Raw genomic sequence first — 19,063 nt, 5'->3', positions numbered from 1 at the left:
CCTCCCAACTATCATGATCCGAATTCTACCTTGAAAATCTGGATAGAGCGGAGGATATACACTGGTACAAATAGGAGCTGGAAGCACAGGGAATCCACGGTGGATGATACCTTCAGGACCAGGGGTGTGAGGGGCGATACTGGGAGGGTAGAGGGTGAGTGGGTTGAAAAGAGGGAACCGATTACAAGGATCTACATGTGACCTCCTCCCTGGGGGACGGACCACATAAAAGGGGGTGAAGGGAGACGTCGGACAGGGCAAGGTATGACAAAATAGTAATTTATAAATTATCAAGGGCTCATGAGGGAGGGTGGAGCGGGGAGGGACGGGGGAAAAAAAGAGGACCTGATGCAAAGGGCTTAAGTGGAGAGCAAATGCTTTGGAAATGATGAGGGCAAAGAATGTACGGATGTGCTTTACACAATTGGTGTATGTATATGTATGGATTGTGATAAGAGTTGTATGAGCCCCTAATATGTTTTTTAAAAAATGAAATCAAATGACCTATTTCATTGGGTAAATCTGCCGCACAAGTTCTCTTTAAAGAGTTGAGGAGCAAGGATGTCGTTTTTAAGATGAAAGTGTGCCTGACTCAAGCCAATTGCCTCATATGCATAGGAAAGCTGGACACTGAATTAGGATGACCAAAGAAGAAAGGATGCATTTGAATGATGGTGCTGTGGAAGATTATTGGGAAACGTACAACCAGAATGCTAGGGTCACAGACAGTATTGTACTTCAAGACAGATCTTGAAAAGCTCTTTTTGATGATGAATGTGACACCATTTTGCTTGAATTAGTCATTCAGAGCATAGTATGACACTAGATCACAGTATCCTGTGAGTCCTCTATGCATTTGTGCCTGTAGAAAGGGGTGGGGGTGGCGAACCAGGGCATCCATTGCTTGGCGCTCGGCTTAGCCAGGCTGGGGGGATGCGAGGGGCTGGTGGATAGGCCATCTGCCTCGCCGCTGGCCGCAGAACGTCAGCCCAGGAGTCACGCACTCCGCGCGAGGACGTGGGGACCGAAGTAGCCGGAGGTCCGGCGGGAGGTGGGACCTGACGTCGCCACACCGGAGCCAGCGCCGAGGTGGGGCCTGCTCCTGTGGGCCGTGGTGGGCCAGGGAAACCTCTGTGCGGGGCGGGACAGGGGCGCGCCGAGTCGTGGGAAGGCCGCCTGGAGCCCGAGGCGGCGCCTCCCTCCTAGGCCGCGCGTCCTGTCAGCCGTGGGCGCGGCCGGCGGGCGGGGCACGGCCTGTGGCGCGCTCCGGGGCGGGGCGGGGCGGGCGGTCCTGGCGGGCTCCAGGGCCCCGCTGGGCGGCGCGCGCTCCCCGAAGGGACGGGCGTGGGTAGCTCTGCGCCCCCCGTTTGTTTCCCGGTGAGCTTGGCCGCCTGAGCGAGCATGGGTGGGCCTGTTTGAGTCACATCTTCTCTGGGCGGAGAGAACCGAGCGCCGGGCTGCGGCCCTCAGGGTGGTGGGAGTCTGCGGGGAACCTGCCTGGTTTGAGAGATCCCATTGGAAATCCACCGGGATCTTTGGGCTCTGTTCCGGGCTGGAGCCTGAGGCCCCTCGGTGCTCCGGGAGGAGGAGAAGGTCAGGGACCGCGACATGAGCGCCTGCTCCCGGGTCAGGGAGTTGTTGCTGTCTCTTGCCGCCTCCTGTCAAATGCCCCGCAACCCCCCTTAAAGAGTGTTTTTCTGCAGTGACGGTTGGGTTTGGCTTCCTCAATGACGTTTTCTGACAGATCAAAGTCTTTGCTCGTTTGAAATCAGGAGGCTATTTCTTGAGTAAAAACCATGAGGAAAACCAAATCTGAAAGTACTCCACAGTGCGTAAGGGTTATCGAAAATACTGGACTGGTTTAGATCACATCTACAGACAACAAATCATGTAGTAATAAAAATAGGTTAAGTAATTTTATTGTGATTATTGTAGTACAAGGTGCCCTGTTGTTGTGATTATGCGTTGGGTTGCGATACCAAAGGTCGGTGGTTCGAAACCACCAGCAGCTCTGAGAGAGAAAGACTGGGCTTTTGACTCCTGTAAACAGTCTGAAAATTCAGGGGGTCGCTATGAATCAGCATTGACTTGATGGCAGTGAGATTTTTATTTGTTTCTATTATAGTATAAGCAAACATTCTTAAAATATTTAAGATTGTATTATTTGTTTTGCAATATAATTTTATACTACATGCAGAAATTAAAAGCTCGTAATAGATAATACTTTTTTAAAAAAATCCAAGCTTAAACCTGAAACTTTAATTAAAAATCTTGCACTCCCTAATATCACAAACTCATTGAGAGTGAGCAGGGGCTCTTTTTAAGCTCTTTTTTTACACAATGAAAGTGCCGAATTCATTGTCTTTTAGAACTTTCACATTTTCTTACATTAATCGTGAACTGAATGAATTATCATTTTAAAACTGAACATTAAAGACTTGAGGGGTAAAATTTTAAGTTCCAAACCAGACAGAACTTAATGTTTTAAATAGTTTGTAAATTAATTATTGTGGGTGCAATTATTGCTCAGTGAGTTATATAAATTATCTGTTATGTACTTGGCCCTGTTCTGGGTTATTGGAATATAAAGCTCACTGCCATAAAATTGACTCCAACTCATAGTGACCTCTCTAGGATAGAGTTGAAATGCCGCTGTAGTCCAAGACTGTAACTCTTTACAGAATAGAAAGCTTCCTTTTTTTCCTGAACAGCGGCTCCTGGTTTCGAGCAGTAGTTAGTTAGTAGCCCACCATATAAGCATTACACCAGCAGGACTCCCTGCGTAAGTGGCTGTATTTCCCAAAGTAGGTGGTCCCATGGGTCTGGGAGAGGGGGCGCTGGAACAATCTAAGGGGACGGGCTATGAAAGGAAAACTTAGTTGATCCTTGGTGACAGGCACTACTATGAAAGTTTTTAATTGGCTGGGAGATGCTGAATAATTTTGTTCCCCCAAAGTGGGTGGTACGCCAACTAAGTTTGGGAATTTATGTGTATATATAGAGAAAAATAATAAACAGCTAAATATAAAACCCAAACCAAACTCACTACCATGGAGTTAATTCTGACTCATAGCAACCCTACAGGACAGGGTAGAACTGCCCCATTGGTTTCCAAGACTATAACTCTAAGGGAGTAGAAAGCCTCATCTTTCTCCTGAGGAACAGCTGAGTATTTCAAACTGCTGACCCTGTAGTTAGCAGCCCAACATGTAATCACTAAGCCACCAAACCACTCTATATAATATAATAAATCATAACCAAACTCACTGCTATTAAGTTGATTCCCACTTAAATCCACAAGGAAGAGCTGCCCTTATGGGTTTTGGAGACTAACTACAGGAGAAGAAGTCTGTCTGTCTCTTAAGGAGCAGCTGGTGGTTTCAAACTGCTGACCTGTGGTTAGCATCCCAGTGGGTAACCACTACATCACCAGGACTCCTATGTAATATAAAACCAAAACCCCAATTCAATGCCATCAAGTCAAGGCTGACTCATAGTGACCCCTTGTGGGTTTCTGAGACTGTAACTGTTTATGGGAGTAGAAAGCCGTTTTTCTCTTGCCCTGTGTAATATACCAGTTATCAATTAGTGCTATGAAGAGTAATGCAGAATATGGGATCAGGAATTTTATATGGAGGGTGTTTATTTTGCAGAACTAAAATATATACATAATTTCAATCCAATCAAGTTAGCCTCGAGACTGAGCACTAGAAATTTAACTAAAAGCTCATTTGTAAATATTTGTTGTTTATACAGGGGACTTTTCAGTTTATGAAACTTTTTTTCTGAAACAAATATTTCTAACTTATAGCTTTATTATCTTGTTTTCTGTTTTTCTCAGAATAAAGAATTGAAGCACATAAATATTAGCTTTAGAATTATAAGATTTTCTACTTATATTCTGTGGTAGCAAGTCATATGAATGTGATCTGCTGAGTTTTAATTTAGAAAAACTTTTTGATAATTTAAAAATATATAGTCCTTCTACAATTGGAAAGATGAATACACAAGTAGTGGTTGCTGCTGCTGAGAGACTATTGATAAAAATAATGAGGATGATCAAGTTAACCAAATAGAAAAAGGAAAACCCAATAGCTAAAGCAATGAAAAAGAAAAAGCCACAATATACTGACCCTAACTTGGCATGATAACTCTTTTACCGGTTTCATTTTATCAGAGGTTCACAATAAAATAGCTCTCCCTTCCTGAAAATTGGAGAGACATATTGGGATGCTATGAATTGGAATCGAACAGACGGCACACAGCAATGTCACTGGGTAATGTGGCTTTCTCCATGAGATGATGTTCAAAAAGTTTTTAATTTTCTTCTGAAACATGATAGAACATTCTATATGGAAAAACATGAAGTCAGAAAGGCATAAATCACATTTCTACTTACTCTACACATATTAACTATAAAACTCTTCTCAAACTAGAGGGTGAAGGGTAGCAACGATGAAACATACAACTTTCCTCTTGTTCTTAAAATGCTTCCTCCTCCACGATCATGATCCCAATTCTACCTTACAAATCCGGCTAGACCAGAGTATGTACACTGAGACAGTTAGAAACTGGAAACACAGGGAATCCAGGGCAGATGGTACTTCAGGACCAGTGGTGAGAGTGGCGATACCAGGAGGGTAGAGGGAAGGTAGGATAGAAAGGGGAAACCGATAACAAGGATCTATATATGACCTCCTCCCTGGGGTATGGGCAGCAGGGAAGTAGGTGAAGGGAGACATTGAACAGTGTAAGATATGACATAATAATTTTTATAAATTATCAAGGGTTCATGAGCGAGGGGGGAGTGGGGAAGGAGGGGAAAAATGAGGAACTGATACCAAGGGCTCAAGTAGAAAGCAAATGTTTTGAGAATGATGAGGGCAACAAATGTACAAATGTATTTGACACAATGGATGGATGTATGGATTGTGATAAGTTATACAAGCCCCCAATAAAATGATTTAAAAAAAAGAAATGGTGCTGCTATCATATCACATAGCAGCTTTGGTTCAGCTGCAGAATTTTATATTACTAGGTGGCCAGTGCTGAAAGTTTTTATCCTTCATGTACAAATCATATTTCTTAATGTAAAGGTAATCTTTTTAAGTGTGTGTGTGTGTGTGTGTGTGTGTGCGCGTGCTAAGCTTGTAAATGGAAAAATTAAAGCGTTCAATAAGTAAAGAACAATAACATCAAACCCATTGCTTTCTAGTCACTTCCAACTCATAGCAGCAAAGTATTTTAATCATTGTACCAGCAAGATTCCTCAATAAATATAGATTGTGTTATTATGAACTCCATGTACCTATTACTTAACTTTAGCAATTAACTCATTGCCAATTTCTCTACCTCCTCCTTCCTTTATTTTGAAGTAAATTTATTTTAGCATGACTCTGTAAAACTAAGGCGCTCATTTGAGAAACGTAACCATAGTTATCATAACTAAATGATGAATAATTATTGCTAATAGCAAATATTCTCTTAAGGTATATATAGATTTATTACAACCATAAGTATAAAATTTTAAATTATTCACTGAGTTTAAGATGAGAAGGCAAAAGTAAAATATGAATGGGGAAATTTTACACGTGGACAGTAAGATGAAAATGTGGTGGTCATTACTATATAGTAAACAACCAAAATTCTGCTATTTAAATTCAAAGATTAAAAGTGTTTATTTTACATATTAAAACAACTTTACTTCACTGGGTGATTCCTGACTCTCCATTATACCTTTGATAATGTTTGACAGATTGAGGTACATTAAATGGTAGTAGAAACATCAGTAACCTAATACAGTATCCCTAAGAAGTCATGGAAAATATTGACTATATGTGAAACTTAAGTGTAGTAGAGGAAATCTATAAATGAACAATCAGGTTTTTAGACATTTGAACCTTTGACAAATATATTATTCACCAACTTCCCAACTCCACTGACATGTCTATAATCATGTTTGCATGATTAGAATGTTAAAATATTTTAACATTTCAAACATGTTTTTCTCTCATCATATATATACTGAAATAAAATTTTAAGAAATAAGAATGATGTTTTCAATAAATGGGTTGTAATTTTGGTAGAAAGCAAACTATCCATTAGGCTGAGTAATAGAGGATAGCAGTTGTCAAAATAGTGTATCAAAATAATGTGTGTAGAAAGAATGTACTTAAAATAAAACCTAGAACCATCTCGAAAGCAATAAATCTGTTGTTAAACCCAACTCATACTCTACTTATATAAGGGGGTACCCCCCCAAAAAAAGCCAGAATTGTGCTGGGCGGAGCAGAGCTTTCACTGTGTGCATCCTGGAGTGCGCCCTGTGATGTCGCCTGGGAAGATCTCTCTGGTCACTGGATTTTTTCGTAAAAGCTGTTTTATTCGAAACTCATTTTTTATGGAGGCTGATTTAAGAGAACAGTGTGCAGCTGTAAAATGTTGCTTCCTATTTGGGACATGGGGGGTGGGAGAATGCCACATAAACTGTTGTGATTTTGAACACAGCTTACAAGGATAGCATTATGGGAAAAACTCAAGTGTCCAGGTGGTTTTCTCTTATCCCAAAAGGAGAAATGTTGATTGATGACAGACCTCATTCTGCAAGTTGTTCATCAACTTCCCAAATGGACAAAAATGTTGACTCGTAGTGCATTTGGAGTTCGTTCCACCAGATCAGAATGTTAATCAAGCTTTCTATTAGAGGTTCTGAAAAGATTGATAACAGTGTGCAACCAAAAAAGGCCTGATTTGTGACGGACAGGGCACTGGTTTTTCCACCATGAAAATGCACCTGCTAACACAGACATCTCAGTGCACCAGCTTTTGGCTCAAAAAGCATGCCTATCTTCCCCCATGCACCTTACTCACCTGACCGCATTCCGTGCAACTTCTTTTTGTTTCTGGGAATGAAGAGGGACGTGAAAGGTTAGCGATTTGAGAACATGGAAGAAGTGAAGAAAATAAAAACAAGGGAGGTGCTGTCAGCCATCCAAACAGATGAGTTTGAAAAATGTTTCCAAGAATGGAATCCCAGATTTGACAAATGTATGGATTAAGTGTGATCGGAGAGTACAAGGAAGGTGATAAGGTTGTTTTATCAAAAATTTTTAAACACATAGCTTTGAAAAATTTTTCTAATTTTTTGGGTACCTCCTCATATGTATATGTTTTTTAAACTATATTTTTAAAAAGTGCTAGAGTCAAGATTATGTAAAAGCCTTCCAGATTTAAACCTTTCCATTCAGCATTTTTTAGGTGAGATTTTGCCATTTGTCAGATACTGTGCCAGTATTTACATAGACTTTTATTTTACGTGTGTCAGTAACGAAGGCAGTAATAAACGTGGAAAAGAAAAGATCTGTGAAAAATATTGTGGCAGTTTACTAGGTGATAAAAGGGAACCAAAAGGAAGATATCTTGTGTAGTTGAAACAAGACAAACATAGGTGGTATATTCTAAAGTAATGAAAGATAGGCACATTATTCTGTGTGGAAATCTCTGGAAGGAATAAGCAATAGTCTTGTAGAGTTGGTGTGCATTTCCTGAAGACCAAGTTAAATTTAGGACTCTCATGATTTCTCTAGTCTTGGATAAAAACTAGAACTGCCTTTTCTGAATTGTTCCTAGGACTTACCTTAATACTTGATTCATAATAATCCCTCTATAAAAGTTTGTTAATGAATGAGGGAAGTGTTCTGACATACAGTATATACTCAAGTATAAGCCGAGTTTTTCAGCACATTTTTTACGGTAAAATTAGGTGCACTGACTGATACTCGGGTTGGCTTATACTTGAGTATATATGGTATATTGGTTTCCTAGGATACTTAGCAGAATACTGAATCTGATGTTCTACATTTGGTAAATGCTGGGCTGTTTTCTGAATCCCTATTTTGTGATTCAGAGTGTATATTCTTGTATTACAGGTTTCATCTACCAGTAAAAATTAAGAATTCTGTTAAACTTCCCAGATTTATTTGACTTGAAACATCTGTTGGATTCCCATGAAAGAATTTTGGGAAGTATTTCTTTCATGTCATACAGCTTACTTTTTGGGGATTCCTGGAGTGTTAGCATGAATCCTGAAAAGACAAAAACATACTAGCACCAACATGAGGAAGGAAAAAGTAGATAAAACAGGAAAAACTGTGTGGAAAGTTAAATAAATTGGTATTTTAGAACCTTGTTTCACTGTGTTCTAGAATTTGACCATCTGTGTAGCTAACTTCTAAAATGTTACATTCTGAATGTATGTGTAGACTCAGAAAGAAAATTAAAGATATGCAAATACATGTAGAATGCATCAATATTAATTTGCTGAAGTCACTATTTGTTTAAATAAATATACCATGTAGATTGTGTTTATATTTTTAATTCTCACTCTAACAAATTACTGAAAATTTACACTGAGCATAGAAAGCTTATTAAGGCATCCTTCGTGTATTGCATGCATATGTAGTAAATTGTTAGAGATACACACATTTATAATAAGATGTACTATCTCAAGTTGTAAAATAGAGGATGAAAAGAACCCAAAAGGAATGATTTGATTTTGCTTTGGGGAAGAGAACAAATCAGAGGAGCCTTTGAAGAAGAAATGACATTTGACCTATCCTTCAAGGATGAGTAGGGATTTGCTAGCTGGGAATGGGAAACAAACAAAAACCACAGTGTCAGGATTGGTGCAGTAGTAAGAAAGGTCTAGAAGTGTGGCCCTGCGTGGACGAGTGAAAACAGAATCATCTATTTGAACACTTACTTAGAAGCACTTTGTAAAAAGTTGTAGAAAGTTAAGCTATAAAGTAGTCTATGATTGTATTTTCTAGTACATGCTAGGGAATGAATTATTATAGTTTATCTAGAAATCTTTTTCTACAGCTTTGTAAATAAAATATTAAACATTTATTTTTTTTCCAGAGCTTCAACAATGCTAAAATCAAATGACAGCATGTTTTCTTTGGAGACTTTGTTTTTTGAAAAAGCAAAGGAAACTGAAAAGTAAGTATGCCTTATGGGATGAAAACACAATATATTGCATAGGGATTTTTTCTTCATCTTTAGGAGGTTTTAGTTTTTTTCTCTGTAAATAAGTATATAACAATGAATATGTAAGTAACATATACTATATAACTAAAATATAATAAATATATAAATGTGTAAACAGGGAACTAACAGAATGTTGTAGTCATGTATATTTGGTAAACATAGAATTCAGATGTAAGGCAGTAGCTGAAATTTAGCATCTTAATAGTTATTTAAAAAGCAGTAGATTGTTTCCCTTTTGGGCTCCCATTTTTTATTTGCTTACATTATTTTTGGCCAAGGTAAAATCTGGAAGAATGGTCAAAAAGCAGCTCCGGGTAAGAAGTGATGGCATATTTTGGAAGCAGAATGGACAGTCTGATCAAAGGTCAAGCATAATAGGCAAACTCAGTGCTAGCAGAAAGTATGGGTGGAAATAAAGATGTAAAACCAAATGAAATAAGATTCGAGAATATCTTACAGGATTCTTTGGATTTTTCCATTTCATATTTTTCTCAATTAAAATTTTTCTCTATCTGTTGTATTCTAATAATATATAGAGTAAGTAATAGTATTCATTGTTTAATTTATTTGTTTTTTCACACATTTAAATGTTTGGATGCCAAAAGGTATATGAAAAGGAAGAAATATTCTTTTACTTACAAAAACTTGAATCCTAATTGAGAAGAGGTAGTTTAAAGGATGACCCATTGGGCTGCTAATGCAAGGCCAGCAGTTCTAAACCACCAGCCGGTTTGTAGGAGAAAGATGAGGCTTTCTACTCCCTTAAGATTTAGTCTCAGAAACCTACAGGGGCTGATGTATTCTGCCCTATAGGGCTGCTATGAGTCAGAATCGACTCAGTGGCAGTGAGTTTGTTTTGATTGGGAGGCTCTGAAGAAACACTAGTTCAACATGTAATTCATCATCCAGGCTAGGACACTTTTAAAGAGATAGGGTGCATCCAAATTGGGCAACAAGTGCTAGCCAGGACTGACACGAGCAAATGGGAACATATGGTCATTGCTCTTAAATACAGACATGTACATATGTAAATATATTTATGATTATGGGGGCAATAGACTTATGTGCATATATTTATAGGTTCAGTAGTAGGGTAGCAGATGGACATTGGGCCTCCTCATGCATAATCCCCCAATACAATAGCACCTCGCCCTGCTAAATGGTCATTGCAGGATACCCACCTTCCCAACATGATCACTGAAGACAGACATGTGTATAAGCAAATGTGAAGAAAGCTGATGGTGCCCGGCTATCAAAAAGATATAGCGTCTGGGGTCTTAAAGGCTTGAAGGCACACAAGCGGCCATCTAGGTCAGAAGCAACAAAGCCCACAAAGAAGAAGCACACGGCCTAAGCGAATACAAGGTGTTGAATGGACCATGTAGCAGACACCAAGGAACAAAAACAATCATTGTGTGATCACCTTCCTCACACAATTGCTGAAGACGAAAGTGTGCATAAGCAAGTGTGGTGAAGAAGGTTGATGGTGCCCAGCTACTGAGAGATATACCACCTGGGGACTTAAAGGCTTGAAAGCAAACATGCGGCCATCTAGCCCAGAAGCAACCAAGCTCACACGGAAGCAGCACACCAACATAGGTGATCTTGAAGGGCAGAGGAGACCAGGTCTCAAACAACAAAGGTGGGGTGGTGGTGAGAATCATATCACCGTGAAAGAGGGGAGTACATGATGGGGACCCAATGCCCATCTGTAGACAGCTGGACATCCCTTCCAGAGGGGTAGTGGGGAGGAGATGAGTCACTCAGGGTTCAGTGTAGCAACAATGAAACTCAAAACCTTCCTCTAGTTCTTGAACGCTTCCTCCCCTCCCAATTATCATGACCCCAATTCTACCTTGCCTTGCGGACCTGGTTAGACCAGAGAATGTACAGCGGTGCAGTAGGGATCTGGAAACACAGGGAATCTAGGACAGACGAACCCCACAACACCAGCGGTGGGAGTGGCGACACCAGGAGGGAAGGGGGTGTAGAAAGGGAGAACCAATCTCAGAGATCTATGTGTAACCTCCTCTCTGGGAGATGGGCAATGGGGAGGCGGGTGAGGGGAGATGCCGGGGAGTGTAAGATAAGATATAATAGTTATTTATAAACTATCAAGGGACTAGGGGTGGGATCAGGGAGGGAGGGGGAGGGGGGAAAAAGGGAAACCAAGCTGATTCCAGGAACCCAAGTGGAAGGTGAATTATGAGAGTGACGAGTGCAACAAATGTATAAGGGTGCTTTGCTCAATTGATGTATGTACAGATTGTGATAAGAGCTTTATGAGCCCCAATAAAAAGATTTTTTAAAATACACTGAAAATTAATATGATTAAATCTTGTACTTTAGTAAATTCTTCTCTTACCATTCATTGTAGAACTTATGCTTGATGTATCTAGATTTTTATTGCTTTCTGAAGTAGTAATAAAATATATGAATTAACTATTTAAAAAAAACAAGCAACAACAGAACAAAACTCACTGCCATTTAATTGAGGTTGTGTGATAGTGACTCAGTAGGGCAAAGTAGAACTGGCCCTGTGAATTTCTGAGACTATCTACAGAAGGTGCAAGGCCCATTTTTTCCCCTTCGGAGAGGCTTGTACTTTTAAACTTCTCACTGTGCACTTAGCTGACTAATGTGTAGCCTCAGTTAAAATGTGTGTAATGTAAAGGATGAGCCTGTAAGTGGGATTGAAAAAGTTCATGGAAATAATGGAATTGAAATGTAATGGAATTTTCCCACAAGCTTTTTAAAGCTCACTTATTTTCATACAATGAAGTTTCAGATTTGGAGAGGTCATTTGGGAGTAGGCTGCTAAATTCAGGCTTTATGGTAGTCATCTGGAGATTTCAGGAAGTTTTGAAAGCTGTCATTAACTCTAATAGTACAGAGGAAATGGATATTTTAAGGTGGAATGTAATACTAAGAGAAAAGATATGGGGATGGAACAGATGGTGGTACTTTTAGGGTCACTGAATTGGAATGAACTCAATGGCAGTGAGGTTTTGGTTTTTGTATAGATAAGTTTTACTAGAATGGTTTCATAATGAGGAAACACTAGTTCTTAGGAAGAATAAGTTGTGGATAGATTCTGGAGGACCTTAAATGACAGAAAAAGGATCTCAGATAGGACTGTTAATATGAAGATTCATGGAATTGAATCAGCAAACATTTGTTGAATTAGGCACTACTGATGCAAATGACTATAAAAGAAATCCATGGTGTTTGTAAGTTAGAGGTAGTATTCCATCCACCTATCAATCTATGCAGTTTGTCAGTTTATCTGATCTTTTAGATTTTCTGTGGTTTATAGATGGTTCTGGACTAATTTTTTGCATTTAGTACAATAATCTATAATGGTACTGTTGGAATACTCTATAGAGTACCAATAAGAGTTCCATTTAAATATTGATAACCTGTGATTAGTTGTGAGGTTTGTCATGAGTGTTTTGTTACTTGTAACATTTAAGATATAAGTTTACAAGTGATTTACTACTTTGCTTTTTTAATTGTAGCATATTTAAGGTTCCTATCACTAGCATTTAGAGATGGAGTTAGAGCTATTATTTAGGTAGTAAATTGCATGTAACAACATCTTACGACATATATCAGAGAACAGAGATTTGAGAATGCTGCTGTATAGGGTTGAAGTTAAACAGCAAGAGATAACAGGAAGTTTGTTTATGGGACTGAAATTGAGCAATGTTTAATTGATAAATTATCTCTCATGTCTGATATTATATCCTACTAACTTATATATTCATATTCTTATATTTTATATAGATATCCAGACAATGAAAAATCAGATTGGTTTCTCCCACCTGCCCCACTGATTTCAGAAATCCCGGATACTCAAATGTTAGAGGAAGAAATAGAAAGCTATACAGCATTCGGTAAATTATCACATGCTTGTTGTGAAGCCAAATCCCTACAGTTCATGAAAATGTAAAAAAAACTCATAACACCTTTTACTGCAAATTCCTTTTATATTAGTGGAATAAATTGAAAGTCAGAGATTTCTCTTATTCAAAACGTCTCTCACCAAATTTTAAAATCTAAAACGTTTTCCTTCTCTCTATGTGTATGTATATCTAGACTCATATACAAACTTATTCTGATTATTCTATAAATTTTCTTTTCTCTTACTTTTTAAACTTTTACTACTATAGAGTTTCCCCCTTATCCTGTACTAACAGTAAAATTATCTGGTTTAGGAACCCGGTCACCGAGCTGAAATGGTGTTTAAAAAGCAAGACAGTTTGAGGTCGCTAGGTGGAGCAAATGGTTTTCATTTGACTATTAACCTACATACTGGCAGTTTGAACCCACCATGGTACTGACAAAGAAAGGCCTGGCAGTCTGCTTCCATTGAGATTATAGCCAAGAAATCCTATAGAGCTATCAACTCTGTAAGACATGGGTCACTATGAGTAGGAATTCATGTGAAGGCAGCAGGTTTGGTTTTGGTATATACTTTGATTCCATTTTTGGAAGATTCAAAAGTTCAAAAGCAAATTTACTCAAAATATATGAGGGGGCAACCCCCAAAATAATAATTTATTTTTTCAAAGCTATGTGTATTACTTTGGGTTGACTAGAGAAACAAATTCGTAGGCACTCATGTGTTTAAGAAAGGGCTTTCTATCAAAGAGTAGTTGTACAGGATGTTAAGAAAACATCCTAGCCCTATCTAGATCAAGTCCATAAGTCTAATATTAGCCCATATTCCCAATGCTAGTTCATAAATTTCTCTTTAGACTCACACAGCCATGCAATACTGCCGAATGCAGGAAGATAACTGGCCAGTAGGTGCAAAGTCTTGAGGATCCAGTGGCGGTAGAAGCATCTCAGTGCTGGCAGGGTGTCCACAGGGCTCCTATGGCTCCCAGGGACTTATTGTACTTCCATGTGTCTTGTCAGAGAAATTTCTCTCAGGGAGTGAGCATGTATCCCGCCTCCAAGAAGCTTTTTATCTCCTTAGTGCATCCAAATGAGGTAATCAAACTGTGACCTGATTGACAGGCTAAACTCCACCCTTCACTCTTAAGTCTCAAATTGACAACAGATTGTCTAACTACCACAGACTACCCCTTGTCAATTTGACACTTTCATACAACTCATATATAATTTCAAACAAACAATAATAAAATCATATCTGTACCTAACAGGATAAAACTAAAATGTATACAATTCAATATGTACCACCCTCATTTAAACATAACATTCTATAAATGAACAAAACAAAAATATCTTATACCTAACAATTGCAGTTAAGTAACACTTACACCTTAATCCTATGAATATATTCCTGTACCTATGAAAATTTATAAGCCAGCCACTTCATGCCTTTATCCTCCCCCACTTTGGGTATCCAATTTCTATACTGCCCACTTACATCAACCCAGTGTTTTGAAGAAATAATCATAATCTTTGACACGAAGAAACTTAATTCCAGTTAGAACCTTGTGAAGTACACATCCATAAGCAAAGTCAAATCAGGATAGGCTGTCCAGAAAGTCTGCACCAACATGCACCAGTTCACAGGCTCAAAAATCTTCATCTGGTTGGTTCTGGTCAACTCATTGTGGGTTGCCTCACTTAGTCTCATCAGCGTGTTCATTGGTCACCTTGTCTTTAGACCATGGCCCCATCACATATTCTCAACAACTTCAAGCCCCCTTGGGCTAGATCATGAATTTCAGACCAATCAACCCACTCTCATCTTTTCTAGTTCTTGTAAACCAGGCCCATGAGTGTCAGTGGCCAGACTCAACTGGTTTCTTTATTGCTTCATTTCTCTCACTTCCTTTCAACAAGTAGATGTAGGTGGTCACCTAGCAAGCATTTCAGCTTGCTCACAGGCTCCCTTTAACATTCAGTCCTAGAGAGGAGTTTTCTTCGTGGTTCCAGCTTTTTTCCAGCCTCTGACAAAAATCACTAGTTAAAAATTCAAAAATCCAAAGAGTGCTTTTTTTCCCTCTTCAATCTGTCAACAATCCCCAGGTAAGTATCTTGGAATGCAAATATCCTGAGTGCTCCAAAGCGCTGGGTGGGGCTTATCTTTTCAGAGCCTTTTTTGCAGGCATGTCCTAAACCCATTTAAAGATTTAAAAAATTGTAATGGCTCAAGGCAAGTAGGCTTGCAAGCTCTCTATTTTCACACTTCCCAGTAATCATTTCTATGAATCATTATATAGATAATAATAAGAAATCAGTATAGACCAAGAAACAGGTCCTAAACACAATTCTTAAAACAGTCAAGTTCAATCCTTATCTATCTTATCTTAATCCTTATTTGAATTATCCTGTTCATACAATTATGGGATTAGACCTCTGACAGCATCAAGCCAGAGCCAGGCTTTCTGTCAGCCATTTTCCCTAAGCAGCATGGTTTCTGAGAAATTCAAGGGGCAATTTCTACCCCTGAGCTCAAAATATACATTAACACCATTTCATCATCTCAAACAGGAATAGCCAAAGACAACAACCAGACAAAATAATGAAAACTTTAACTTCCCATATTCTTTTCAGAAAACAACCCAGTAAACTGTCTGGACATATCTGACCTCTAGCTAGCCAAAGAAGAAAAACTACTATGGGCAGTTTTGATCTTTATGATTTGTTTCTCTAGTATACTCAGACTATGTATTTAAACACTATGTATTTAATTTTTTAAAAAAACAACCTTTCAAGTACTTGCCATCACACTTAATACAATCGTAAAATCTGCAATTCCATTCTTTGGAAACATTTTTCAAACTCATCTATTTGGATGGCTGACAGCACCTTCCTTGTTTTTTTCTTCACTTCTTCTACTTTGTCATATCGCTGCCCTTTCATGTTCCTTTCATTCCCAGAAACAAAAAATCTCATGGAGTGAGGTCAGGGGAGTAAAGTGCCTGGGGCAAGAGAGACATGCTTTTTCTTGCCAAAAGCTGGCACACTGAGATGACTGTGAGCAGGTGTATTTTCATGGTGGCAAAACCAGTCCCCCATCTGATGCAAATCAAGCCTTTTTTGGTTGCACACTGTTATGCAATCTTATCAGAACCTCTAAATAGAAAGCTTGATTAACAGTCTGACCTGATGGAATGAACTCCAAATGCACTATGAGTCCACATTTTCATTCATTTTGGGAAATTGATAGATATCCAGCATGAGGCTTGTCAATTGACATTTTACCTTTTTTGAAATGAGAAAACCACTAGTACTCTTGAGCTTTTCCCATAGTGCTATCCTTGTAAGTTCTGTTCAACATCACAACTGTTTCTGCTGCATTTTTTCCAAGCAAGAAACAAAATTTCACAGCCACAATCTTTTCTTAAATTGATCATTACAAAAAAAATGAGATTCGAGCATAACTGCTTTTACAAAAAATTCACTGTGACCAGAAAGAACCTTCCCAGGTGATGCCACTGGGTGCACTAACTCAAGAGTGAGTTGCGGGGTGGGGAAAAGGGGTGATTCGTACTACAAAAGCTTTACTCAGCGGAGCTTCTTTCTGCTTTTTGGGGGTCCCCTTGTATATGAAATAAATGATAAATGGCAGCAATTTAATTCTTAAATAAGTTGATTTCAAGAGTGCATTATATTATTAAACTTCATAATTTACATATATGTTCTATATGAGAGGAGCTTAAAAAAATTAATGGAAAATTTCCATCTTTTCATTCCATTTTTCCATGAACTTTTTGAAGTCCCCTTGTATATAGCATTTATAATACCAGTAAATGTTTAATATGTATACTCTTGTATGCATCAAATAATGTGTAGCTTATGTACCTAACTAGGAGAAATGCAGGGCTTTCTACTCCTGAAAAGAGTTACAGTCTCTGAAATTCACAAGGGCGGTTCTACCCTGTCCTATTGAGTTATTATTAATTTCCATTGACTTGATAGCAGTGAATTTGGGTTTTTTTATACATGTACAATAAAGTAAGACCTACAAACATCCTGAAGATGCTTGTAACATCTGTAAAGAACTATTAAAATTCCATCACCCCATCCCTTCTGATAATGGACCAGGCATGTGAATAGACTGCTGTCATACAGAATGCATTGGAAAGTGGATTGTTGCAGATGTAGTTAGGTTAAAATTTAGTACCCTATCATTTGATCTGCTTTATGATTCATTTAAGTGTATATTACTTTTTAATATTTTCTGCTTTCTTTTCAATTGAGGTTTTAATCTGTTTTACTTTGTTCTTGTTTTTTATTTTGGTATTAAAATATTTTTCTGTATATGAAATACAGATAGATAAATCTTTAGAGACAGTAACTAGATTAATGACTCCTTATGGCAGAGAAGATTGTGGGAAGTGTGATGCTAATAATGAATACAAGAATGAAGATAATGTTCTATAGTTGATTGTGGTGGTGATTGTACAACTCTTTTTAATGTGGTTGAACTATTTAATTGTATGATATGTGACTTACAGGCCAATGAAACGTAGTTAAATAAAAATATTTTATCTCTCTGATAAATGTTTTTAAACCTCTAAACTTTAAAGAAATAAGTGTTATATAACATACTATGACACGTAATCATATTCAATAACACTTTCTTTAATTGATCATTATATTTCTATGTGTAAACTATCTATATAAAATTTAAAAGTTATAAAATTACTTATAGATTTTATTATTAGTAGTGTACAAGATAAGCATAACAATGGTAATTTCTGTGTGTATGGAATTAAACCTTTTTTATAATGTATATTATACTTAAAATTGTCATTTAACTTCAATAATTCTTAATTCCTGAGCACTCTTCAGTTATATATCTTTCCATAATAATGATAATAAAAATAATCATATGTATCTCAGAATCTTATAGGGTATTAACAGATTATCCTGATATTAGGATAATAATATTATTTGTCTGTTATATTTAATTAACAAACTTTGAAAATGTTTTAACATTTATGGCATCATTTTAGATATTTGTTTTCATGGAAAATACATAAATTAACATATTCTTTTTTATATAGGTCAGGAAAAGAAGTCAAAAAAGTTACTATCTACTAGAAAGATAACTAATGAAGATACATATTATATTTCACCAATGCAAAACTTCCAATTCATCTTCTCTAACAAATATGAAGGAGATAATCTAAATGTAGGAGGGGCAGATAACAGTGACTTATCACACTTTCCTGGCAAGCTGACATATGGTTCTTCACAGAAATACAAAAATTGCAGTGGAACTGAAATAACACTTGAGAAAAATGTCCCCAATGACACAAGAGTAATGAATTTTTCACATGATAAAGGAGAGAGCATAGTAGCATTCCAAAAAAGGTAATTGGTTCCAATTAAATTTTCCCCACTAAATTAAACATATTATTATAATATAATAAGTTATAATTTAGTGTGAAAAGACAAGTAGTAAATACTTTATAGTATAAGAATTGTTTGCGTTAAGTATGCAGTTAGGACAGGTTTTCAAACTTCTTGTTATGAGGACTCCATTACATTAAAAAATTATCAATGATTTCTAAAGACATTTGTTTTATAGGGATTATATCTATTAATAATTAGTCATATTAGAAAATAAAAGTCACAAGTTAAAATCAGAATGAAGTAACTTAATAAATTCATTACATTAAGATAAGTAATGTATATGTTATTATATTTTGTAAAACAAAAGGAAACTGGCATTTTATATTTTATAAATCTTTCATGTCTACACTAATAGAAGATAGCTTGATCTTATATCTGCTTTTGCATTCTGGTTGTGATATAAAATGGCATGTGGCCTATGAGAAACTCAAGGTAAAATTGCCAGGCAATAAATGATGAAAAGGCAAATAAATATTGCCTTAGTGTTTTGAAGAATAATCTGAGAGACTCTTTTGGGAGAGAAAAAGTAAGAGAGATACCAGCCAAAAAAACCACAAAAAACACAAGCAATCATAAGGATGAAGTACATGGTATTTTAAGGAAATAAAATCAGTAATATAATCCTGAAAACAATACAATATCCAGATAATAAAAGATAGATATGTAGCAA

At 37.4% G+C, this 19,063-nt stretch overlaps 1 protein-coding gene across 1 annotated transcript in view; it reads left to right on the top strand.

Moving 5' to 3' along the window:
* The first annotated feature begins 977 nt into the window (after positions 1–977).
* HFM1 (helicase for meiosis 1) overlaps positions 978–19,063 on the top strand; it is a 123,721-nt gene continuing 105,635 nt past the window's right edge. Inside the window, exons 1-4 of the mRNA XM_075540261.1 lie at positions 978–1,089; positions 8,920–9,000; positions 12,835–12,944; positions 18,042–18,351. Coding sequence (XP_075396376.1) covers positions 8,930–9,000; positions 12,835–12,944; positions 18,042–18,351 — 491 coding nt within the window. The 5' untranslated portion in view covers positions 978–1,089; positions 8,920–8,929. The remainder of the gene's footprint in view (positions 1,090–8,919; positions 9,001–12,834; positions 12,945–18,041; positions 18,352–19,063) is intronic.

This window comes from Tenrec ecaudatus, chromosome 1, assembly GCF_050624435.1.
Source record: "Tenrec ecaudatus isolate mTenEca1 chromosome 1, mTenEca1.hap1, whole genome shotgun sequence".
Taxonomy (NCBI): domain Eukaryota; kingdom Metazoa; phylum Chordata; class Mammalia; order Afrosoricida; family Tenrecidae; genus Tenrec; species Tenrec ecaudatus.
The sequence above is the reverse complement of the archived record's forward strand: the minus strand, read 5'-3'. Positions and strand labels throughout refer to the sequence as shown.